This window comes from Plecotus auritus (assembly GCF_963455305.1).
Source record: "Plecotus auritus genome assembly, chromosome: 9".
Lineage (NCBI taxonomy): Eukaryota > Metazoa > Chordata > Mammalia > Chiroptera > Vespertilionidae > Plecotus > Plecotus auritus.
This window is the reverse complement of record NC_137783.1, coordinates 84,491,396-84,518,114: the sequence shown is the minus strand read 5'-3', so window position 1 is coordinate 84,518,114 and position 26,719 is coordinate 84,491,396. Positions and strand designations below refer to the sequence as shown.

The 26,719-nt window shown below is 45.2% G+C and overlaps 1 protein-coding gene across 1 annotated transcript; it reads left to right on the top strand.

Moving 5' to 3' along the window:
* Positions 1-800: 800 nt before the first annotated feature.
* On the top strand, positions 801-23,807 carry POU2AF1 (POU class 2 homeobox associating factor 1; the record flags this gene model as incomplete). The annotated part of the gene is given in 7 exon segments (XM_080688437.1): positions 801-822; positions 825-850; positions 852-972; positions 19,939-20,069; positions 20,572-20,614; positions 20,697-20,962; positions 23,493-23,807. Coding segments are annotated over 7 exon segments (924 nt in total).
* Positions 23,808-26,719: the final 2,912 nt, after the last annotated feature.

Sequence of the window (26,719 nt, the reverse complement as noted above, 5' to 3'; positions counted from 1 at the left end):
CATGGCTGAAGGCTTCCAAACTGGGAAGGAGCCCATAGCCTAACACCCTTAACACTCCCTGGTGATGAACCCCATTACCTTCCTCTGGGAGCTTCAGGCCGACAAGTGGGTGGGCCCTGGGAGAGAGGCCGTGTTCACAGATTCCCACTGTGGAGCCAGCCCAGCTGGAGAGCTTGATGTCCTCTCCTCTCCCCCCTGAGTGAGTTGGCCTCCTCTGTGGGCCCATGGACCATCTGAGCCAGTGTCTCCCTACTTAACCATGAGTAAAACATGCCATTTTGGTGGTGGCTGGGGGGCAAGGAGAGGGGCTGCTGTGTTTTAAAATGGAATCAACAGAAAAGCAATATTAAAAGAATGAGGAGGTTGTTTAGTGAGGCTTGAAGAGGCTACAGGTGTTTCCTCCAGCAAGTGAGAACCAGTGACCCCCATGGGAATAGCATTTCCCGTGAGCAGGGCCCATGGCGGACTGAGTCCCTGCTCACATCCTGGTGGTGTAGAAGCCTGGAGGGGGACCACAGCAAACTCAGAGTTTTCCCTGGGTCTTTTGGGGCTCCTCGTTTGTGTGGGGGCACAGAGGACTGGGCACACAACGCACACAGGCCACACTCATTCACCCTTTCCCACTCACCACAGATCACATCACAGTGGCCACGTGGGAAGGGCCAAGGCCTAGCGCGCCCGGGGCTGTTCAGGTCCAGCTGGCGGGCTCCGGCCAGCGGTGTGCAGCTGGCGGGCTCTGAGGGAGCGGGTGGGTGACAGGCAGCCTCCTGAGGACGCGCGGGGCCTGGGGGGAGGATGTGATGACGCTGTGCGCAGTGGGAACCCGGCCTTTAAAAAGCTGAGGAAGCGGCCCAGAGCAGGCAGTGGCTACACTGGAGGAAAGCACACCCAGGTCTCACATTAAAGAAGCCAAACTGTCTGCTTCAAAGAAAAAAGGCAACATCCTGTCACAGGCCATGCTCTGGCAAAAATGTAAGTGCTTTGCCTGTGGCTGTCAGAGCCCCGTCAGCGTGGGTAGGGGCGGGGGGGCTCACCAGCTAGTCTGAAACTGGGAGGGGTGGGGGTGGGGGGGAAGCAGGGTCTGGGGTCCCAGCCAGGAGAGCAGGGAGGAAGGAGGTGGGCGAGACAGAGCCTTGGAGAAAGCACCCTGTCAGGGTGATGCTGATTTTCCAGGTTGGAGGGGAACGAACTACTGTGCCAAGGTGGGAAGACTCGTGGTCCCTCGGCTGCTGGGCATGAATCACTGTGGGGAAGAAAGGGCTGTTTATGATTCACAAAACAAAAGTCAAATGTGATATTGGTTTGGGGCTGGGAGGGGAAAGCCAGGGAGGTCTTTAATGACTTTATTTTATAAGCAGCTGCTCTGGAGCCCGCGGTTCAGTTCCGTGGGCCTGCCTCTCTCTGAGTCGCTTAGCCTCTGACAGGCAGGCGTGCTTTGTGCCTGTGGACGCAGGGGGACAGTGGGAGGTGGGCTTTGTCACGCGTGGCTTTGTCACTGCACTGTCCTGCCTCTTGTCATTCTTCCCATTCTGTGGCAAGGCGGGTGCAAAAAGACAGCAGGTTTATCTGTTACCTTTACGTTTATCCCTGGAGTCGAATGGAACAACTGTGAACTTTATTTTCCATTATGTGGGACTGAACAGAGACTCGTGTTACTAATAATTGAAATCATACAGAGATTATCTACAACATTTCTTTCTTGAAATAACAAAGTCAACTCAGTGGCCTCATAAGAGTTGAATCTTATTGGGGCTTGGATCTGGACTTCCTCCAGAAAGGAGTATTACTAAAAAATGGCTCTATTGGTCATTTTAAAATGCCTTTTCATGAATTCAGGTATGCCCTACCTCAACCAAACTTAATATACGAAAATCTAGATTTACAGAAAAAGATAAATTAGGGAGTGTATTTATTTTACAAAAGATATTCTATTGGAGTCCTTAAAGTTCTGAAAATATACCTTCATTGATTAAAACATAAAACATAACTTACAATCACTTTATCACCAATTCATTGTTCCTTTTATTTCTTGTGTAAACTCCCTGGAATTGAGCTGGTTAATGCATAATATGGAGGAGTGGCTTCAAAATCTCTCAGATCATGAAGTCTCATCATTGTTTGATATTGGCAAGATGCAATTTTTTTTTTAAAATAAAAAGAAATGAATTATAATTTGGGTTTGAGAGTTATGGAATCCTTCCAAGAGAGTTGGGGGTAACTGCTACCAGAGGAGGACAGAGCAAGACCCTGGCCTTCAGGGACAATGGCAGGCAGCCCAATGGGTGTGCCTGTGGCCGAGGGCGGGTGGGCATCACTGTCTTTACTGGGAGCTGCCGTGGGTCCCTATGCCCTTACACTCAGAGCTGAGTCAGAGGGTTATATGTGAGCCCCTGGAGGGACTTCTGCTTTGATTCCTATCTACTCAGAGCAGGGCACTCTCCTTTTACTTTTAATTTTTAGGTTTATCCATGTAAAATGGGGTACAGGTAATAGCCGTTCTGCAGAGTCCCCTTAGTAAGCTGAGATGCTGTGGAAATGATGTTGATTGCTCTGGTTTTGCTTCAGTGTCTGAGACAGGGGCTGCTTCTTGCATTCATATTCTCCCCTCTTGGTTACACACTACATTTCTTCTTCTTTAATTCCTCCTAAGAGACTAGAAGTTTTATAAGATGGGATCTAGAGACATGTTTTCTGCTTATACCCTGGAGGTCAAATCAGGGGCCACAAAACCCCATCCTTAGGGAGACAGCACTGTGAGCTCATCCATGGAATAACTGGGCAAACTTTCTCCATGACAGATGCACATAATTAAGATTCTCTTTCATTGTCCTTTGGCACCTTAAAGGGACTTAGGAAAGGCCCCAGGCACCGGAGCCATGCTCTTACCCTGGATCCAAGTAAGGCCCTTGTCTAGGGCCCTGAGGGCACCAAGGTGACTAAACCCAGTGGGAAAACCAGTAAAAATAGGGCAGCATGTGTCAGCCCACTTAGAATCACCTGGTAGAAGGGCAGGGCTTGAAATCAGACACCAAGAGTGCTGAAAAGGCACTTTCTTTTTTCAGAAAACACCCTGGAGGCATGAGCTGAAATGACTGTGCTATGAGGTTCTGGAAAGGGTTAAGAAAACATTCACTTTGTAATTGTTGCCTCCTCCCTACCTGGCCCATGACCCTCCTTTGTGGACTAAATGTGAACATGGGCTTTAGTTCAGATCAGCTCAGAACTGCTGGCACATAGAAATGGAAATCTTCAAGCCCCATTCATGGACTTGAGCTTTGCTTGACTGATCAATTGGATAAAGTAGTCACTCAACCTGCAAATTCTCCCCCTGGCTTCTGCACTTGGTCCTGCAGGTCCCATCTGGAGGTGAAGCACTAACATCCACCCCAACAAGAAGCCCTTGTTCAGGCCATTTACTAACAGTGCAGCGGAAACGGCAGGAGCGATGGAGTGAGATGAGTCTGGGGTTGAAAACTGGCTCTTCAACTGAATTATTTCACCTTATATTCTTAAACGCCTAGAAAATGGGGGCTCTAATCACTGCCCTACCAGGATATTGTCAAAGCTAAATGAATGTCGTCAAGTCTCCTGATAAGTAATGATAGTGATGAGAGAGCCCTTCCCTCCTGTGACGCCTCCGTGGACCCATCTCGAGTGATCAGGGTTGCTGCAGATTCCTTCATGTCTGTCCTTTCCCACAGTTTGATTAGAATGGTTAAAAGGGCACAATCAAAATATTCTTGAGTGATAGGATCTTACAAATAGTTTTCCCAGGCTCTGTCTAAATCAGGGGTCCGCACGCAAGGGGTCTGTCCCAACACACCTGTTTTTGTAAACACAATTTTACAGGAGCACACACGCATCTATTTGCTTACATGTTGTACGGGCTGCTTTTGCTACAACAGGAGAGTTGAGTAGTTGCCACAGAGACCATATGGACTGCAAAGCCTGAAATATTTACTACCTGGACCTCTACAGATAAAGTTTGCTGACCTCAGGTCTAAACTAATTTGGGTGGTTCTTTTGGTATTCACTTCTTTAGGTCACTCAATATCCTGGGCTTCCCAAAGCCAACACCAATGGAGACAAAGCTTGCAGTCAATTGATTAATGATTTGCACAATGCCCAAACTAGATTTGGTTGACTTCCTCTTTAAAAGCAATGAAATTGTGTATAATGAACTCAATACCACCTGTTAGAAAATGAACGAATTGAACAATTGATTTTTTTTGTTTGTTTTTTACTGTTGTTACTTGTGTAGGGAAAGACCCATGTGATGATGAAAGGCAGGCTTGACTGATTTTCTTTGAGTTGGCTGGCTGTCTTCATGTCCCATAGACTTGGCTTTGACATTTCTTTGCTGTGGTGCTCAAGGAGGCACCTTAGGAATGGGGAATAGTTATATCAGATTTTATGGTATGGATGTGCCTTTGCTTTTAGACAACTTGAACAGGGCAGAGGTTCAGCGGACAGATAAATTAAGATCTCAAAATTCTCATTAGCATAGACCTCCGGATTTACTCCAGGGTTGCACTAAATGGCCAACTCTTTTGAAGCAGTTAAAAATGCAGTCAAAGATAAGGAAAATCTATAACATACATGTAATTTTTGGAACTCTTTCTCCTGCATAAGTTCAGGCAAACTTACAACAAGAAGTAATTTAGGTCTGTGGAGTGCCTCTTAATATTTCTATCCTGTTATCACCTTTGCTTACTTAATAAGCCTAATAAGCACCTTTATTTCTTATCAAGTTTATTGATTGATTCAGTGGTTTTCTTGATAAGGGCAAGTGGGATCTAAAAGACACACAGGGATTCAATAAGTGACACACAAGTACTAAGCACACAGATTAATTGGTAAAAGAGCAGATGATTTTCAAGGTGGGAACTTTACTTCCTTTTCTCTGTATTTACTAAAAAAAAAAATAAATAAATAAAAAAAATGCCAACTTTGTCTCCCTCTACACCCAGAAAGTCCCTGAGTCAGAGATTTTGAAAGCTTTCTTCCAGTTCAAAGCTGCAAATCTGTTCTGTTGTGAGGATCAAAAAAGAACCAAGGTTGTCTACAATTATCAGCTAAATATCTGGATATTTAATTCACTTCATTAGAAGTCCTGTATATTTTTGCTTTTAAACTTTTCTAAGTAAAAGTTTAGATTTTATTTTTTCCTCTGACTTATTTCTAAAGTTTATTTTTCCACAAAATAAAGATGTCCATCAATTTGTCACTTTGAGCCAACCAAACCAAAGTTGGCCAATTGATTCTGATCATTGACATAATTTTCATCTTTATGATATATTTAGCAACATTCCAGTTTTTGCATTTTTATAGAACAATTGCTTGATAAGAGTGGGCCTGCCTGGGATGAAAAGGCCTTCTCTGAACCCTGTGCTTCTGGTTGTAGGAAGCCGTGGATGAAGCATTGTTCTTGCAGGCAGAACATGTGATCCTACTTTGAGTCCATGGCTAGTAAGTGTGGGGCTTAGGCAAGCCACCTCGTTGCTCTGGGTCTCCAGTGCTCCTGCTGTAAATGGCCTCGCATTTCCCTGCTCAGGGCAAAGAGGTTGAACTTGACTGAACTCCTTTTCCAGCTCTAATTGCTGAGCTTTCATGAGTACTTATAAAAAATCAATATATGCTTTCAAACACAAGTTCCTAGTTTTACAAAAGGGATTCTTGCATCTGCTTGGAGCAGTACTTTTCAACCTTGGCTACACATTGGAATGCTCTGGGAGATTTAAGAAATACTGATGCCTAGGCCCCAACTGGCGGTTCTCTTTAAACTGCCCCAGGCATTCGAGTTTCAGATGCCTCCCAGGCGATTCTAATGGGTGGTCAATGTGAAAATGACTGACTTGGAGGTTGAAATTGATGGCTTCTAATACACTTTTGCACATTGTACTGCTGTGAGCAGAAAATGTTCAATCCTTTTCATAGGGGTAAATATCAGCTATGGGCCACTGGGTACTTATTTGATGCTTGCAGAGTACCAAATGTTCTGTTGGATCACTCTGGATTAGATTTGGTTGCTAGTGAAGGGATTTGAAGCAGTATGGATTTAAATAAGACAGTGGTATATGTTCTCTCACATAAAAGAAGTTGTAGTGGGCTGAGCAGGATTGTATGGAGTCTCTGCAGTGCCCACAGCGTCCCAGGCTACTTCTGTCTTCCTGGTCTGCTTTCCTTTGCATGGGGCTCTTGTCCTCAAGATTGCTTCATAGTTGCCACTATAGCTCCAGTCATCACATCTGTGTTTTGGAGAAGTAAGAAGAAGAAAAGGGAAAGGCAAAAAAAGCATACCTCTCTATCATTGCTCCTCCCCCAACACACAAACCATGTGAATCAGACCCCGAATATTGTCTTGCTAAGCTGTCCCATCTCCTTGTCTCCTTGTTCTGCTTCTTGCCTCACACGCAGGGCTTAGGTAAAAGCACAGGCCTTCCGTGTTAGACAAAGAACCAATGGCAAACAAAAATAAAAAATTGCACCATCTGGCAGATGTCTGTTCATATCTTAAACACCTATTTTTTGGGGGAGAAGGGAAGATGTTTTCATTAAACATACTAGTAAACAAAGAAGGGATCCTATCAAGATATGTAAAGAACACTTTCAAATCAATGAAAAATTTCAGTTACAGTCAATTACAAATTAGTAAGATGATCTAATAAAAATTGCAAGAAATATGAAAAGGTACTTCATAAAATGGACAATAATTATATAAAACTATATTAATTCCAGTAAAATAGAAAGTAAAATAATAAATGAGTTTCCTCTTCACACTCAACAAAATGCTTAAAAATAAAAATTTTGATCATTTAAGTTTAGTAAGAATGTGGATCAAACATTCCTCCAAACATTTTAGAAAACATATTGGCATTATTAACTAAATTTGAACATAACATATAATCTGGCAGTATCTACCAGAAATGCATTAGTATATATAGGAAGAATACACATATACAATACTATTTATGGAATTATTAGTCACAATAGCTAAAAACCAATAACCACACAAATAGCCATCCTCTCTAAATAATGTCAATGAAACACTAATAACAATAAAAATGTTAGACTATAACTACATGTAAAAAATAAATGAATCCAACAGTTATAGCCAAATAATGCAAAAATAAGCAATTATTTACTGGGTTATTCTCTTTATGTAAAGTTAAAAATAAAAAAAAACCCGAATGTACAATGTTAGAAACCATAATTCTTATAAGCTTTGGAGAGGCGAGAGAGGAATGTTTGGGAGGGACTATGAAGGAAACGTCTGGGATTCTCAATATTCTGTTCCTTGAACTATTTATCCAGTTAATAATAATTTATTGAACTCCATATACATTTTAATGTACTTTTCTGTGTATATGTTTATATTGATATGGAAAAAATTGAAAGGATGTTTGACGCACTTTAGAATAAAGAAAAATGGAAATATATGTAAATGCCCTTCAATACATTGAAAACTTATTTTTGATGCATGTGTTTCAGCTCACCTTTTGAAGGAAATAAGGTCTTTGCCCTGCTGCTACACCTCCTCGGTGGGGCTCTTTGCAGATATTTTAGCTGCAATGCAGGGCAAAAAAAAAAAAAAAAAAGGAGAGAAGACCTAGAATCTCCCCAAAATAACCCAGCTCACCTGTTTTTTGGACAGCACGAATGGAGAGTCCTGTGTGGCAGCCTGTGCTGGGAGCCAAGGCTTCCTTCTTGGCATGTCTCCTTTTTTCTGAACTGATCAGACTTCAGAAGAGTCAGGGTATCCGTGTGTGTGTGTGTGTGTGTGTGTGTGTGTGTGTGTGTGTGTGTGTGTAAAACAAGGCATAGGGAGTAGGGTTTAATTTTGAATTAGAGAGTGACATCTTTATTCTTTCTTTGCCTTCAGTGGTTTACAGATAGCCTCTGGGGCAGGCAGCCCTGAGTTTGAACCCTAGATTTATGCCTCCCTGATGTATGATACTGCAAGTCCATTTGCCTGCTCTGTGACCATTTCCTTACATATCTGGTGGGAATATGGTTCTTCACAGGGTGTGATAGGTGAGCACTACAGTGGTTGCATTAAGTCAATACTCAATAGATATTAATTACTATTTTTATTTTCCCATTCCTTCTCACTTTTACCTCTGAGGACAATGGTGTTGCAACTAATTCTAGATTATAGTTGTGTGTCCTCTTGAATTCTGCACTTCTTGTGAAATAGCAGGACACGCCTTTTCAAGTAATTCAGGGTGAGGTTAGTGACCAGGGCTAATGGTTAAGTGGACCATTCTGTGACCAGACTTGGAACTTGAGCCACAATTTCCTAGCAACCCTGTACGGTGTGGTGGCGAAGGCTGGTACTGACTGGCAAGCTTGTATTTGTTTTTATTTTAGGAGATTGAACTGAGGTGTTTATAATCTAGCTGCAAGGAGGCTGACACTTGAGTATGCAAAAAATAGCACAAATGATACCGAAAAATGAAACAGCAAAGTGCTGCCTCTTTTCTTAGTAATGGTTTCATTAGTATCGCTTTCTGGGAAGAGCACGTAGCCAAAGCATTATAAACCAGAATCATTCTCAGACCAGGTGTTGGGACCAAAAGGATTTGACCACACTTAGATGAAGCTGAATTACTTTTCAGTCCTCTGGAAAGAATCATAGATTTAATTAGAAGAGAGAAAGAGTCCAAAGATTGACATAACTTTCCAGAACTGAAAAATGCTGGGGAGATGGAAAAGAAAGGAAAAAAGGGAGGCAAGAGGGTAAAAAATAGGAGCAAGTTTTAGTGTAGGAAAGAAAGGTGTACAAGGAAAATCAGCCATCTCTTTATCCCTTTATGCATGCATGCATGCATCTATCCAATCATATAATTATTTCTAAGTAGAGAATTCAACTAATAAAATAAATTACCTTCAGCAGGAGGGAAGTGAAGATGGAATTAAGGAAGGTGCCACAGAGGATATAGCATTGGATATGAAGCCTCAAGAATAAATGATAATCAGCCTGGCCGGTGGTTGAGCATCAACATATGAACCAGGAGGTCAAGGTTCATTTCCCAGTTACGGCACATGCACGGGTCCTGGGCTCGGTCCCTAGTGGTGGGGTGTGTGGGAGGCAACTGGTCAATGATTCTCTCTCATCATTGATGTTTTTGTCTCTCTCTCCTCTTTTTTCTGCTCTCTGGGATCAATAAAAATATGTTGAAAGAAAAAAAAGAATAAATGATAATTAGACTCTTTGCATAGATACTGGGAGTAAGGAGGCATCTTAGGACATAAAGTATGGGAATAAAATCAGAGAATATCTAGGTTGGCATCTACAACATTTTTGCCATAAATTGCTTTATTTAAACAAAATCTATTGCAGAGCTCCAATACAAAAATAAAAATGGAGAAGCTTTGTGGGGACATCAGAACTCAGACTGTTCATTCATACCTCTGCTTCCTTCTCTTTATTGGCAACTACAGGCATCTTGGCTGTATTCAGGTTTCTTTAAGTTACACAGGTTGACAGCTCTGACCTCAACCAATCCTCCACTCCTTCAGCAAGATTCCTAACGGCTGGTCACAAGTCCTTGGTTACTTCCAGGGTAAGGACCTCATTCTTATAGAAAAGTGAGTCACTGTGGAACATGTTAAATCTATCTCCATGAAGCGCTGAAGCTGCGAAGATCATGTTTTCAGTCTGTGTGGGTATCTTGTGAATTAGGAGGGGGATACATTCCTCAAACACTGACCTAGTGACTTCTTTCCCAGGCTTCATATTCTTTTTTACTTATTTTTTAAAAATATATTTTTATTGATTTCAGGGAGGAAGGGAGAGGGAGAGAGAGAAAGAAACATCAATAATGAGAGAGAATCATTGATTGGCTACTTCCTGTATGCCCCCTACTGGGGCATGTGCCCTTGACCAGAATAGAACCCAGGACCCTTCATTCCACAGGCTGATGCTCTATCCACTGAGCCAAACCGGCAAGGGCCCATGCTTTGTATTCTAACAACTTCTCCAGTGTCCTTCACAAGGGAATCTCCCCAAATCATGGGGACATTGGTTAGTAAACCAGAGACCTAGCAAAAAAGCTCATCTTGACTGGCAGTTATATCTCACATCATGAATCAATGATCAGAGCTACCCCAAGCTACCACGAACTGGGGTTGGACCCAAAATGCACAGCTGATGTTGAGTTTGAAGAGTCCTTCCTCCAAGGAAATGGTCTATATCTGAGGGTCTCAGGAAAAGTTTACTTCTTTTGTAAGAATCCCTTTGGTCTTGCCCTGGTAGGGTGGCTCAGTTGGTTGGATCATTGTCCCATGTACCAAACATCTTTCAGGTTTAATTCCAGGTCAGGGCACATACCTAGGTTATGGGTGTGATCTTTGGTTGGGATGCATATGGGAGGCAGCTGATCAATATTTCTCTCTTTCTCCCTTCCCCTCTCTCTAAAAATTAATAATTAAAAAACACACACACACACACACACACACACACACACACACACACACACACCACATCCTCAGGTGAGGATTAAAAAATGAATCTTTTTGGTCCTGAAAATTCCAAACTAGGTGTTGTTTAAAATCAAGGGACAAGCAGTTGAATTTCCTCTCCTCCAGATGCCTAACATCAGTTTTTCTTGTTCTCTATCAGACAGGCAATGCTAGATTCATGATACAGGTCTTGATCTAACAAGGAAAGAAGTATCAGTCCCCTCTGTTCCACCTCCTCACTCAGGTGCTGCCTTGCTATAAAATTTGGGTGGGCACCTTGGGTTGGTTCACCCCTGATATGGGTGGACCAACGCTCTCAGTGTGAGTCCTTTCTTCCTTTTTTTTTGATCCCTGCTGCTGTTGATAAAGCTGATATGTCAGCCAGAAGTATGCCTTGCCCTAACAGATGACAAAAGTCCCCTCTCTGACCACTGAAGAGGCCTTTGAAGAAGGCTATGTCCCTATCCTTTTGGAGATACATACAGGTTCCTTGAGGGGCCACAGCTGATGTCAGGACAAGGGCATGCACCTTACTTTGCTACTTAAAAACCTCTAATATGCTTTATCTTGGGGTAATCCTTTAAAAGCTCAAATCTGCCACAAATATAATCCTCTGGTGGCTTCTGAAGAAAGAAGTCCTTCTGTGTAGCTTATGGTAACTTTACAAGAGGCCAATGCCAGGATTTTGATGTCTCCCATCCAGGCTTTTTTTCTATTTGCAAGTGAGTTATTTGACCAGTTTCTCTGTAGCATCATTGGCCACCCCCTGCATTCTAACAGGGCTGTCCTGCTACTTGGGGACATCAGGCCCAGGTATCTGAGGGATGACTTCTAGGAGAACAATAAAGGCAGGTTGCGGCAGGCCTTGCTGGCAGCAGAGGGCCCCGAGTGTATTGAGGATAGAGACATTTAGTATCAGGATATAGCAGGAGAGGAACAAGTTAGAGCCACTGTAACAGGCATGCTTCTTTGGTGAATGATGGACCATGGACTATTGGCTGAGATCAAAGGAGAATCAGCCACTTGTTGAGCACCTATTATGTACTGGGTCTTTAACTACGTTAATTTTATATATTCTTCATGATAATCCAATGAGGTGGATATTGCCTCATTTTGAAAATGGGGAAACTGAGGCACACACTGGTTAAGTGATTTGCCAGGAGTTACACAGTGATAAGCTATGTAGTAGCCATTCCAAACTATGTCTGCTTGAGTCCCAAACTATATTTTATCACTTCTCAATGTCAAGGATTTTAGGGTTGCATTAGATGCTTTGTCCCTCCCAACTGAAATACATACATCCTTAGATGGAGGTGGGCTCTGATTCATTGATGGTAGTGGTAGTGTGAATCAGAAGCCCCTGAAAATATGAATTTCAGGATATTTGAGACTCAGTATAGAACCTCTGAAACCAGCTGATTTCCATCTTTAAATCTGAGGTCCTAGAACTGGTCTTCCCCAGTGGGCTAATCAGGAGAGGATAGGGTCAGCTGGTGGAAACATCTTTGGGTTCATCCAGGATCCCTGGCTGGGGCTACTTTGTATATCTTGATGTGGGCTGAGCCTGGCCCCAGAGCAGTCTCTCTGCATTGGTGCCAGAACACTCATGCTTCTTTCCTCTTCGTGCAGCCAGAACACTTCAACTCTGAAGCAAATGCAGCTCTGTCATAGTTTGTAATTCTAGGTTTGCAATTATTTGACTAAGTCTATACACTCCACTAGACTAGACAGTAAGCTCCATGATAGCAAGGACATAGTTTACTCTGCTCAGCAAGTACTTGTTCAATGAATGCTCTGCCAGGGGTCTCTTGGACTTGCCCCCATCCTGGGACACGATGCATCTGAGATAGGAGCCCTTTCTGCTCTGGTGACGCCAGTTTCTGTAAAAGGCGGCAGATGCAGCTGGTTTCTCAGGTGGACCTATCCACTGTCATTTCAGTCGAAAATACCAAAAATAAAACTTTGCGGGGAATTGTTTGGGTCTCTCAGTTCTCATCACTGCTCATGTGAGCAGACTGCCAGTAAGCTTCTCGTGGACTATTCTCTTCTCTTTAGCCTGGGAAATGCCATTTCTTGGCCATCAAGGAAGACTGAATCTGGGTGGTCCAAGCCCACACTCCAACTGGAAGGAGGAGGGTTAGAATTGGACAGGGGACCATGTGATGACTGACCTCCAGTATTACCCAGAGAAATAAACATGACTTCCCTGGGTAGGGAGGAAGCAAGCAGTGAAGCAGACTGGCAATGCTAGACTGCCAGCAGACTGGCAATGATTCCTGTTTGGAATCACAGGTGTTTGGAATCACAGGTCCTGGGTTTAGTTGATGACACTGTTATTTATTTAAATCCTTGGGGAAGTCACTCAACATCTCTGAGCATCACTTTCCTCACCAGTAAAACAGAAGTTAAGAGGGATACCTCCCCGGCCTATTTCAGAAGCTGTGGTGAGGCCTCACGTGAAATCATTTGTGTCAAGGGCTTTTTGGGGCACATAACATCACAAAGGTTAGTGTGGTTATTTTTGAGTTCCTGGGAATTAAGGTCATGACCAGGAAACACATGGCCCCTTGGCATGCATTCATTCAACGTACTCGTGTCTCCACAGAGAAGAGACATTACACTGACACTGTCTCTGGGAGTAGAGAGCAGAGGGCAACAGCCTTCCCTGTCTTTTGGGTCTGCAGGAGCTTTGGAAGGAGGGTGGGTGCATGGTATGAAAGGCGCTGAGAGCTCCTGGAGCAAAGGTACGTCAGCAGCAGTGCATGTGAGGAAAGAGTCTGAAGACTCGCACTACAGTTCTTTTGGCTAACCCTGTCCAAGGTCATACAGGGGGTGGGACATTTAGAACATTTGGGACAATTCCTGTAATCCTGAGGCTGCAGAGTGGGGACACCTAAGGCAGGAGCTTGGTGGATGAGAGTGGGCTGTGGGTAAATGGACTCTCTGCAAGCCTAACAATTTGAGAGGAGTGCAATCCTGGGTGAACAGTTCCGGCTGGCTGTGGCTTCCTTTCTATAGGGATCACTTGACTCATAGATCCTTTTGGTCTGGGGCCCTGTGGTTCTGAGACTGAAAAATCCTCTGTAGTCACTGCAAATGTACTTGAGCTTCCTCTGACTCCTCTTATCCACATGTTCCCTGTAGGTCCTTTTGACCTGCTTAAAGCTCTGGGGAAATCCCAAGTGTCTGTGGCCCTCCTTAGTCTTTCCCAATAACCCACCTATGTTGTTGAGTGAGCTCTTTGGGGGTCGATGGGAATATGCCTATTACAATGGGGACACAGGGAGGGCAAGCACCCTTCCTTTCTCTAGTCAGAACAAAGAAACATGAAGATGTCATGACTTATTCCTCTTTGGCAGTCCCAGTAGTCTTACAAGCAACATCAAACTTCAGTTGCGGTTCTACTTTCTCATGTTTGGAGCACCTTCCTTAAAACCACCTTTCCCCGCTCTGCCTGGGTGTTATCCAGATTGCTAGAATATAGAGTGTTGCTATTTCCTGGCTGCAGGGGCCTCTCAGTTCAAACATAGTGAATAGAAAGCCCACATTGACATGCATATGAGATCTCTTTGTTGGCCTACATTAAAAAAAAAAAAAGTAAACTACAATCTAGTGTAAATTGGGTGGGAAAACCTTTTTTGTAGCGTGTCAAGCCTAATTCTGGCCAAAGCCCAAGTTCTTTCTTCCTGTTTGGAAAAAAATCAGCCATTGTCCATGAATGGAAAGAACAAATTTGAAAACTTTGACACTTAGACCTTCACTAGAAGAAGAACACTCCCATTTGTGTTTCAATCAAGGATCTGAATAATCCTTTAGCCAACCTGAGCTAAGCTTTCCAGGAGTCCTCAGCTGTCTTAGGCCTAGAACACAAACAGGTTTCTTTACATTAAGGTGAAAAGTGTCAGCAACGTTTCTGACTCTGCTTTCAGTTAGAAGCTAGGGCAAGTTTGTTGGCCCTCGGCTTGGATTCCTATTGTTCAATTATTTGAGTTTGGTTTGCTACAAGTAAAGGGGAAATTATTTGTATTTCTCCTTATTGGGTCTTTTTATAAAAACAATACTGAAGATTCAGTAGCAAAAGAGAAAAAATATTTACTGTGGTTGCTTGGAGTGATTAATAGTGTATCATATGTCTTTCTGCAAGGAGGAGGAGGAGGGTTTTGTCTTTCAAAATGCCCTTGTGTGGCTGCAGCCTTGAGGTTCAACCATCAGTTGGGAATGGAAAGTAGTTTCAGAGAGCTAGAGTGTCAAGATGGGTGGGACAGGTTCCTCTTCCTGGCCCCCTGGTGAGGAACATGTGGGCTTATTCTGAATCCCACTCAGCCCTTAAAGCAGCAGTCCCAACTGTACGTGCGGGCTCGGATGGCTCCTGGGAAATCTGTAACAGCACAGTGGCTGGGAGGGAGGAGAGACTTCTTTCAAGAGCATCTTGAAGGCAGTTCTAGGGAACACCTGTCTGAAGAGGGCTCTTTGAAAGCCTCCCAGAGGAGAAGTTACAGGGACCAGTTACAGGGTATGTATGGGCTCTGCTCGGGGCCATTAGGAGGGACCTACCTCCTTAGCCCAGCAGTTTCCTCACTTTGGCATAGATGCAGTTTGCATGGGGTCACTAAATAAACAAGTGCTGACAATTTTGCATATTTCCTCAGTGGTATTTATTATGCCTTCATCCAGGCACTGGAGGGACCTGTTTATTTAAATCAGTAGAATCCACTTGTCCCTTACGCCTGGTGCAGAGCAAGCACAGTGCCTACATGTAGCCAGAGACCCGTTGGCTTGAAGTTGTCATGGTCTCTGCTCCCCAGCGGAACAGCAGCTGCACAACTCTTATTTTTGTGATGTGGGCCATGTCCGGGTATGTGGCAGGGGGAACTGAAATGTCTCTGCTGACTTTTTATACCTTCAGATTTTTTTCATTGCTCTTTTTGGAAAAGAGAAGCCCTTATTGGGGCAAATTCATAGGTTTTCCTGTAAATGAGTTTTGTGTGTCCCCCCCCACCGCCCACTGCCTCCAGGCTCCACTGGTGACTGATTTCCAGTGGTGGAAAGGCAGGATGGCTGAAGTTCTCCTGAAAAGGGAGATTCCCAAAGAGGCCAAGAGGCTTGTGTTTAGGTGAAAAGATTTTTCCCAGTGATGGAGACGTGGATGACCACGGGAGACCTGAAGGGCCTTCAAGAGCACAGGACACATGGTGAGAAAGCTTCAGGCTTTGAGGGTGTACTACCTGGAGCTGCAGTTTGATCAGGGGGCTATTAAAATTTCTGGCCAACTCTACTTTGGGAAATTGGATTTTCATCTTCTGTGTAACATCATTTCAATCTCCTGTTTTATTTTCTTTGGCTCTTCTTTTATTTTTATTATTATTTTAAGAAATTATTTTAATAATCTTACATTTTTTTTAAATATTCTGGTTTTGTTTTGTTAAAGCTACTTTGATGTAAAGATCCAGAAGTCCCAAGGCAAGGCAATCATGATTTCAGACAAACGGCTTCCCCTCTTCCACATTTGTATTCCTGGGCTCATTTCTCATGCTGGTGGCAGTAGGGATTACAGTATTTATGGTGGAATTAGAAATGTTTATTGTTGTTTTACAAAGGTCAGTGTGAAATGCACCAACTGCAAGTTTTCACCTTGCAAATGCACTTGGCTGTTGGGCTTCTGTGGATATTGTCTTGAGGCTTCAGATTCTGATATTTCACGGTCACTTTGCAAAGATACTCTCAGAAGCACCGTCACGCAGCCTCCTCGCCTGCAGTCAGGTACAGAAATCTTTGGCAGCTGGTGGTGGACTCATAGGTGGGCAGTCAGGAGATCCCTGGGAGCCGTGGGAATTCTGTGACTGCAATAGTTACTACTCTCCATATGGTGGTTGTGCCAGGGCACACCTGTTGACACTGTGGGTTCCAGGAACTCCAGACATCAGAGGGTGATGCCCTCTGCTCATAGCACCTCCCCCAAGCCCTCTTTGTTCATTGATTCAAAAACAACAGAAGGCAGGAAGCCTTTGCTTGACAAGGTCCTCGAAATGCCCAGCTGGCCACGTTGCGGCCAAGGGTTAGAAGTGGCCATTCCTGGGAGATAGTGGGATCCGGCATGTTCTCAGGGTCTCGGTTCTTCCCCCACAGAAATGTACGTGCAATTCAGGCAGGGTGGAGGGTTAGCTATATACCTTTCTTTGATCTGGTCTGCGATGTGTGCCTGTGGTTTCAAGTCTTTCTTATCCCCAACTAGAGTGTGACTGCAGTGCTCAGACCCCCAAATAATCCTGTGCCCCGAGTTTCTTCTGAGGGCAGAATGCCTGAGGCTGCACTTTGCACTTAAGAATAGCTGGAAACCCAGTTAGAGACAAGTTTAGTCTGAGTGATGAACAAAGCTGATGTGGCGAGGGTGGCCGTGAGAATGAGTAAGCAGAGTGTGGGAGGACAGGTGTCCTCTTCTCTGAGCTGTCAGGCCACACCTGGGGTCTGTGGTCAGCACTGGGCATCGCCCGTCATAAGGGGAAGTGGAAAGTGGAACTTGTGCAAGAGTAATGCGTGTAGAAAGAAGGTTTGGAGGGATTTAAGAAACAGCTAGCTGAAGAAACTGTACAGGGGACCTGGTATCTGTCTACAGATGCTGGGAAGGGCTGCTACTATTACTACTACTCATGAATATACAGGGTGGGGCAAAAGTAGGCTTACAGTTGCTCATATGGAAAATAATGTAATAATTAATAAATAATAATACAGGAATAAGCTCTGTGTTTTGCACACTCACAACTGTAAGCCTACTTTTGTCTCACCCTGTATGAGCTCACATTGATTTGGTGCTTACTCAGTGCAAGCTCTATTCTAAGTATTTACATGTAAATTCTCAAATTATCCTACAAAGTACATACCGTCGTCATTATCTTCTTTTTATAGATAAGGACACTATTAATGGATTATAAATTGTGAGTTTCATTGGAAAGCAATTCAAGGAAAAGTGTTTTGTTACCATATTTTTTGTTTTTTTAAAAAATATATTTTTATTAATTTCAGAGAGGAAGGGAGGGGGAGAGATAGAAACATCAATGATGAAAGAGATTCATTGATTGGTTACATCCTGCATGCCCCCCACTGGGGATTGAGGCCAGGCGTGTGCCCTAAACCAGTGATCTCTTGGTTCCTGAGTGATAATTTTGAATTATCACCCAATCAATGACTAGGCCAGAACCACAGCTGAGCCATACCAGCCAGGCGAAAAAAGCATGTTTTTAACATCTACTATACGCTGGATATGGTTTGGGGAGTTTCCCATGTATTATTTTAGTTAAATCTTCACAACTATTATGTGAAAGAGGAGTTACAATCTCCATTTCACCGATGAGAAAATTGAGGCCCACGGATGTTAAATAAGTCATCTGAATACAGGCATTTTTGGTTCTCAGGCCCATGTCCACTGCTACTTAGAACAAAGGTGATGGCGCACAGCACAGGTAACAGGCTGGCTCCCTCTGCTATGCACTCCCGTTTCCGGCTGAATTCACAGTTGTGAATGTTTCATTTGTGCTTGTCTCTCCCACTGGACTGCGAGATGCTTGTGGGCAGGGGCCACACCTATCTTCTTCAGTGCTGTATTCCTAGTGCCTAGGGATACCTGGAAGAATGAATGAATACCAGTAGAGATCCCTTGTTATGACAGGGCAAATTAAAAAGAGGGTAATTAATTTCCTATCAGGATGTTGGAGGAAGTTTCTTATCTTAGATCAGGAATGAATTATTCGTGGTTCTCATCTCGGTACAGTTTCTGAATCACCTGAGGGATTGTTTTAGGTCCTAGGATTCCTAGGCCAACATTAAATCCCCAGAACCAGACTTTCCAGGTGCAGGGCCTGGGGACCTATACTTTGTATTGTGACTTGGCCAGGTCAAAAAGCCCCCACGAATGCATCTGAATTTGGGGTGCTCTGACTCCTGGGGCTCTTAGACACCCCTTCCCACCACTTCCTGTTGCCTTCTCCACCTCCTGAGCCCCAAGGACAGGCCATGTGTGTGCCTGGAGCACAGATGGAGGTCTGGTGCTGAGTCAGGCATGGGAGCTTATCAGCTGGGTATTTACCGAGCAAAGTTCAGCCTGGGCAGTGCTGCGGATCCGGGTTGAACAGATACCCAGGCTTCCGGGCTTTTGATTCAGAGTCCAGTCCCTGGGGCCCTTATCGGTGGATGATAATGAGTCCTGAGGGCCAGTGCTGCCTGTCACCCTCGGCTGTGGACTGTCTGGGCAAGCAGATGGTCACTGCCGAGTGATGGCTGCTTCGGACTTGCTCAGCCAGGACAGAAAGAGCCCTGTTCAGCTCCATGCTTTAGTTTCCCGGCTTTGATGACAAAAGGCAGAGGGGACTTCTCTCTGCAGCAAGCCTAGAGACCCAGGGCACGTGGGTCACCATTGGGTATTTGTCATGTATCCCGGGGGAGCCATGGAGAAAGTGGGAACCATTTGCTCTAGCCCATTCCAAAAGCCCAGGAGAGGGGAAGGGAAGATGATTGACGGACATCACATTTTAAATTACCACCCAATCAATTAATCAGCAAATACTAGTAACTTACTAAGCTTATTATGAATATGCCACTTGGGAAGGTTTAGAGAAATAAGGTACAATATCTGACCTTGAGAAGTTTAGAATCTAGTTAGGGGCATTAGAAATTGACACTGAAAAAGGTAACTAATTATTACATAGCAGACTAAAAATGTATTGAATGCTTACTCTGTATCTGATTTTATACTAAGCATATACTATGCTTCCCATTTATTATGTCAATGATTCCTTATAACATTCCTTTAATAAGAAATTGTAGGGTCAGAGGCACAGAGAGGTATAGTAACTTGCCCAGGATCACACAGCTCAAATGTCCCAGAGGAAGGTCTAGAGGCCTGTGCCATCTGACTCAGAGTCCCTGCTCTAACCGTTGTCCTCTGCTGCCCCCTGTGATGAATACTAAGTAGGTCTGGACAGGTTTGAGAGACAGTAGGATGAAACAAATTCTGTAGGTTGCACGGGTTGGCCAGGAAGGGTGCACCAGTCTTGGTTAGGAAGAATCAAGGGGTTGAGAAAAGTGAGAGGGAATCCCAACCATGTGACATCTCAAGCAAAGATGAAGCGGTGAGACAGGCAAAGAACATGTGGAGAAGTCTAGGTAGACCTGTCTGGAGTCAGGGTTTATGTCACAGGCAGCGTGCACAGGGTTGGAGAAATGGATCACCCATTGGGATCACCCTCTGGGCACTTTCATTCTAGACTAAGGGGCTCCGTGTTAATCGTCTGGGTGGAGGGGAGCCACAGAGGGCTGGGGCAGGAGGAGTGACAATATGGGAGAAATATTCTAGGAAGTCTCATGTGGCCCTCTGTGCTCAGACGCCACTTAGGTGAGCAGGCAGAGCCTTGAGGAGAGTGGCACTTTGAAGTGGGACTTGACTGAGAAGGGAGATGAGCCCCAGGGACACTGTTTTCACAGCCACAGTGCCAGAACAAGCCCCGGCCCCGGCCCAGCCGTACCAGGGCGTCCGTGTGAAGGAGCCAGTGAAGGAACTGCTGAGGAGGAAACGTGGCCATGCCAGCAGCGGGGCGGCAGTGACACCTACTGCGGTGAGGGGTCCACTGTGGCCAGTGTGCGTGGGGGTGGGGATGGGAGAGGTGGGGCAGGAGTGTGCTTTCTTGCCCCATGGGATGCTCACTGGGGCATGAAGGCAACCCTAGCCATGGTTGTGGCTGCTGGAGAATGGACTTAGGGTAGAACAGGTTGGTGCGTTCATGAAATGGGATGAGGGATGCGGGCTGACTGGCTGGCCCACTGAACAAAGCTAACGCCTGAGTGAGTGAAGGCTCCCACATCCTGGTGCGAGTTGATCCCCCTACCCCTGGGAAGAAGACAATACCAGTTCCCCAAGGGCACAGCCTTCTTGCTAAATGGAAACAGGAATCCCTCAAAAGTGTTGATGGTGATGGTTGGGATGGGGCACGTGTTTTGTTCTAACAAGGCTGATTTTCCCCTATACTCTCCTGCCCTGGGGCCCTCGGGGCAAATTTCCTGCAGGGGGTGAGTTGGAGATGGCTGAACACTGACCCTGGTCTTCTTCCCCCCCCCCAGGTGGTGCTGCCCCATCAGCCCCTGGCCACGTACACCACAGTGGGTAAGCGCTCCCCACAGCCCTGGCATCCTCCAGGCCCCTCATCTGGCGGCCCTGCAGCTCTATAATTTCCTTCTTCCCACAGGTCCTTCCTGCCTTGACATGGAGGTTGCTGCCTCCACCATGACGGAGGAGGGGGCCCTGTGTGCTGGCTGGCTCTCTCAGCCTGCCCCTGCCACCCTCCAGCCCCTGGCCCCGTGGACACCCTACACTGAGTATGTGTCCCATGAAGCTGTCAGCTGCCCTTACTCAGCTGACATGTATGTGCAGCCGGTGTGCCCCAGCTACACTGTTGTGGGGCCCTCCTCTGTGCTGACCTACGCCTCCCAGCCACTCATCACTAATGTCACGGTATGTCACTCAAAGGTGGGGCTGAACCAACCCATGTCTAGGACACTCTTTTAGAACATGGCTGGCTTCCTGATTCTTGATCTTTCTTGTTACTGATTCCCAGGATAATTAGGTCATCTAAACTCACCTCGTCCTCCTGGGAGGCCTGCTCACATTCCCATTGACCTAAAATATCCTCCCCAAGAAGGCTATGGCCTCCCTTGCCATGCCCAGTGCTCCTCAGGGTTGGGATGTCTGCTTCTCTGTCCTGAAACATCCCTGCTGTCCTGTAAGCAGTGAATAGGTTACTACGTGAGATCTTGATGGGGTCTCCTGCCACAGCCAGACTTTTCTTTCTAGTCAGATAAGTTAATGGGTGATCATTCACTTAACAATGGGATTTACCAGAAATTTCTAGGCTGAGCAATAGGTGATACACGTTTTCAGAAAACTGTACTTTTGATGGAATCTGGCCCACCTGTAGGGTAATTTTTTGAATTATACCTATAGTGTCAGATGGCTTGGATTCAAATCCCTGACCCTGGGCTAGGTGACTTAATTTCTCTGAGCCTTGGTGTCCTCATCTGTAAAATGGGAATACTAACAAGAGAGTTGATGTTAGGATTAATGGGATGATGCCTGTAGAGGTCTCAGCATAGTTCCTGGGCTTAGCATAGTTCCTGGCATACAGAAAGCACTCGATTAATGCTAGTTTTTATAATTGCCTCAAAGTCAACCAACATTAACCAAGGGCTGCCTTCAAGGGCCCGATAGGAAAGGAATGGCCTATTCCCAGGAATGGAAGAAGGAATAGAAATAGTTTTATGTGAACACTTCTCCCCCAAGTATTCAGAGGAAAAAGGCCTCTGGTTACAACTGTGTCCAGCTTTAGTCCCAAGAAAACAGGAGGTGGACCGGGGGCCTCATGAGTAATTGTACAGCCAACCCTTGATGATGAAGCTTGCTTTGGTTCTCTAAGACCCCTGCATTTCCCTCAAGGGTTAAGTGTTATCCTGATGCCCTTGCCCTTCAAGTCTCATCCAGGCATGGCCTGCAGGAACCCTCTTACCCCATGCTCATCTGACTACCCACAAACTAGTTGTGGGGCCTGGAAGGTGGTAGATAGAAAGGAGTTAATTCAACCCCTCTCCCAGGCAACTAACTCATTTGCATATCAGAGTGCTGGGGGTGGGAGTGGGGGTGGCAGATATAATGGTTCCCAACCATTTCATGACCAAGGATTCTTTTCATTATTTATCCTTTCATCATTCCCACCTCCTGCTTTGAAAGTTTCTGTGTATCAAACAAACTATATTTATTAAGAAATAATTTATTTGTTTTGCCACTCTGTAAATTGACTATCAAAGCTGGTTAGAGTTACCCAGTGGGCACTCCTGATCATCAGGAGATAAGACCTGTTATGGTACTGGGTTGCTGTAATTCTATCCCTGAGCAAAAAACCCTGTAGTTGTAGTTGACCTGCACAGGTTTGTAACTCAAAAATGAATGGTTTCCATTGGGTTTTTGGAATACTGAAAATAATAAGCCCTTGTTGGGAAGCCAAAAGGCCTCTGAGACCCTTTCCAGTTCCATCATTCCATAGGGAAAAGCCCTTAAGCTTTGCTACTTAATCTTTGGTCCCTGGACCAGCCACATGGGCATCACCTGGGATCTGATTAGACCTGCAGAATACAGGCTCCACCCCTGATGCCCTGTACTGGAATCTTTGTTGTAACAAGGTCTCTAGGTCATTGAAATAAGCTCTTCCTAAATAATCATAATAGTTTAGTCTCAAAACATGGTGGCAACCAAAGAGAAATATGACAGGAAAGGCAAGAGTGGTAGAGGGAGACTTTGGCCTGTCACACATCATTCCATGCAGAGACATTCCTCTTCCATCTGCTTCCTCAGCGATGGGAGATAGTAAGAATAGTAAGAATACTCTGTCTCTCTATGAGGCTTGACCTGGGTTTGTAGGGTGGTCCTGTGCAGGTGAGAGGCATTGTTTGCAGAGTACCTGGGAGCATGACCTTGATGTTTAGAGGTCTCTGCAATGGCCATAGGGGCCCAGCTGACATAGGATGGGGTCATGAGAGGTGATGAGGTCATGAGAGGTGAGTGAGCTGTGTTCTGTTAGCCCAAGGGGACCTCAGTGTGCTGCTGCTGCTGTGTGGAGCCAGGACTATCTTTATTTGTGGGTAGCACTGTGCCACCTTTGTGATACAGCTACTATGCTATGCGACAGGCTTATTGTTTAGCATAGAGTATTTTCATTGATTTTAGTATTTCTGAAGTTGGGATGCATTTTATATTCAATGAAATAGGCTTCTGATGGGGAAGTAACATGAGCAAGGACTTAGAGCTGGTGAGTCACAGAGTAAGGGATACAGAGTGTGTGAGCCTCTCCTGTCAGAGTCGGTGCAGGTGGAGCCCCCTGGAGTGAGACAGCAGGAAAGAACCTAGTTAAAGGGAAACAGATCCCCTAGAGGACAAGGATGGCAGTGAATCCTCCAGGCCTGCTAACCCTCAATCCTGTGTCTCCCCCATGCAGACGAGAAGTGCCACCACACCCACAGTGGGCCCCCAGCTGGAGGGCCCAGAGCACCAGGCACCGCTCACCTACTTCCCGTGGCCTCAGCCCCTGTCCACGCTGCCCACCTCCACCCTGCAGTACCAGCCTCCGGCCCCAGCTCTGCCCGGGCCCCAGTTTGTCCAGCTCCCCATCTCCATCCCTGAGCCAGTCCTTCAGGACATGGAAGACCCCAGGAGACCCATCAGTTCCCTGACCATCGACAAGCTGCTGTTGGAGGAAGAGGATAGCGATGCCTACGCGCTCAACCACACACTCTCCGTGGAAGGCTTCTAGGGCTGGCTCCCACCTGAGAATCCTGCTCCCTGAAACTGGGATTGAACCTCAGATTTCTATCTGTATGGAGTAGCCATTTCGTAACTACACTTTTTACCCCAGAGTAGAATTGCAAACTGGCATCCTTTCTCTCTCCCTCCTTCTCTCCTTTGTTTCCTTCCCTTCCTTCATTCCTCTCTTCCAGTCCCTTTCTCATCCCCTTCCCCCATTTCTGTTCCTTTTGGGAAGGAATGATAAGGATTTTAGAGGGAATATTTGATGGCAAGTGTTGCAGATCTGTGGTCTGGGTGGTTTCATTTCTGCTATGTTTCTTTCCTGGAGACCACCCTTCTTGGGTGCTCACTGCTTCTAGAGCTGTCCTCTGTCATTTTGAAATGTATGGGGTGTCCTGTGGAAAATGGCCCTGCCAGCACCTTCGAGGCCAGACCTAGTGCCACAGTTCTTGAGCCCTCAGTTCCCACAGTTGCTCCTTTGTATTGCCATTCTCAGCGTTGGCCAGATTTACAGTCTGTACAGCAAGGTCTCAAGGCCTAGGGCCCAGGGGGTGGGGGAGACAAAGCAACACCAGCCCTGGGCGGTGTGGCCCTGTTGGTTGAACATTGTCCTGTACACCAAGGGGTTCCCACTTTGATGACTGGTCAGGGCACATGCCCCGGTTTCAAGTTCAGTCTCGGTCAGGGTGGGTACTGGAGGCAGCTGATGGATGTTGTCTTTTTCTCTCTCTCCCTTTCTCTCTCTCTAAAATCAATAAAAACATATTTAAAAAAAAAAAAAAAGGAACGCCAGAGTGGGTTGGGGCATGGTCAGAGGGACAGAGGAGGGATGGGTACATGGTATGTGTATATGGGGTGTGTATATGTGGGGTGGGAGGCGGATGTGAGGGGAGGGAATGATTGGGTTTGATGGGATAATAGGAGAGTTAAGGAATGATTTCACTCCAGATTAGCTGGTTATTAAGAATAAATTTAAGAAAATTTGTCTTAAGTGGTTTTGCTACTCTCTTTGAGGAAACTTGCAAGGAAAGCTGAGCTCTTATAAACAAGAAGAGGGGTGTGTCTGGCTGCTTCTTCCCATCAGACCCTCTGTGGTGCTGTGTGGGGGCCAAGACCCGCTGAAGCTCAGTGGCGACTGCGTCCTGGTTTAGTGCTGTCACATGTACTTCTGTAGTGTCCTAAAAGCCTCCGGAAGCCACCAGCATGTGGAGTCAAGTCCTCCTCTTGGAGCACCACGCTTCCTGGGAGCCTCTGGAGCCTCAGCCAGAGGACCGTTAGGTTTCCTTTTCGTTGTTTTGTTCTGTTTTAGCTGGAGAAACATCAGATTTGCTGGGGCCTGGGAACAGTTGTCATTGGGAGTGCTCAGCTCCCGACAGTGGCTGTGTGTTTGGGGAACTGGCACATCTGTCCGCTGATGACATCATTGTCACTGTTAGGTAGACACATCAGTTGGTGAAATCCATGTAGAAATAATGGACTTTTCTGGGAAATGACAGTTTCTTTGACACCCCCATTTAAAATGAAAACTGGAGAAAGTTGCCTTTAAAAAAACTTTTTTTTTTTCTGCTTTGGGTTTATTATGATCCACATTTTTCAGTATTGACTAAAATCCCAATACAAATATTTTGAGTTATTTTTATTTAGACTTAATTTTTAGATGTGAAAGCTTAAGGTAGCATTTTAGATGACAAAATTCCATCTTTGTTGCTAGTGATGTAGGGCCTAGTGATAATTAAGTGCCTTGGTTTCTTATAAAAAACACTATGCAAGATTTTTTAGCTCACTGTTTGAGAATTTGAGGGGGTGCAGAAGCAATCTCCATAAGGGAGTATAAATTGGCAAAAACTGGCAAAGAAATAAAGTATTTCCAGTATTTAAATGGTGTCCTTTTTCTTGTTATCATGAGGTAAAACTTTTTTTTTTTAAATATATTTTATTGATATTTTACAGAGAGGAAGGGAGAGGGATAGAGAGCTAGAAACATCGATGAGAGAGAAACATCGATCAGCTGCCTCATGCACACCTCCCACTGGAGATGTGCCCGCAACCAAGGTACATGCCCTTGACCGGAATCGAACCCGGGACCCTTCAGTCCGCAGGCCGACGCTCTTTCCACTGAGCCAAACCGGTTTCGGCGAGGTAAAACGTTTTGATTGCAGTAGCCCATCCAGGTTTCTTCCTGGTTGTTTTCTGCTAAAATGGAAACATTTGCAATAAAGACTTGCTCAGACTTTTCTGTGCTGAAGTGTTTTATTTCTTATCAAATTAATCCCCCTTTATCGTGCAGGCCCCTGTTTAGTGGTGTCATTATAGGAAGGAGCACCACAGAGGGTCTGATGGGAAGAAGCAGCCAGACACACTCCTTTTCCTGTTTATAAGAACTCAGCTTTCCTAGCAAGTATCCTCACTGGTCTTGTTGATTTTGCAACTTGATCTGCTGCAAAATTCTCCCAAGCAGAATATTTGAGGCCTGTAGGTGGGTCTCCAGGAGAGCAGGGGTCTGAGGAGAGGAAGGAAATCCTTTAACCCTATTGCTCTTCCTGTCAGTCACATTACATGAGTAACTTCTCATGACCCTGGGTGTCCAGGGATACGTTCAGCCAGTGGCATTTCCACAGCAGGCTCTTAAAGTCCATCAGTCAGAACCCAAGGGCATGTGACATGATGCAGAATGCTATGCCTGCAGGGAGCCAGCTCATAGAGCCAGACATCACAATGGAATGGAAATTTAAGCCAGCCAGTCCCCTCTAACCCCAATCCGTGGACTGAATAACGGTTTGGAGGGAGGAGTCTCCTTTTCCTGGTGATTTTCTGAGTTCACTAAGAGCTTCTTAGCTCACTGCCTTCATTGTTAATCTTTACTGAGTAATAATTATTATTTTTAATAATCCACCTAATTCTTCCATATCTCTTGTTTTC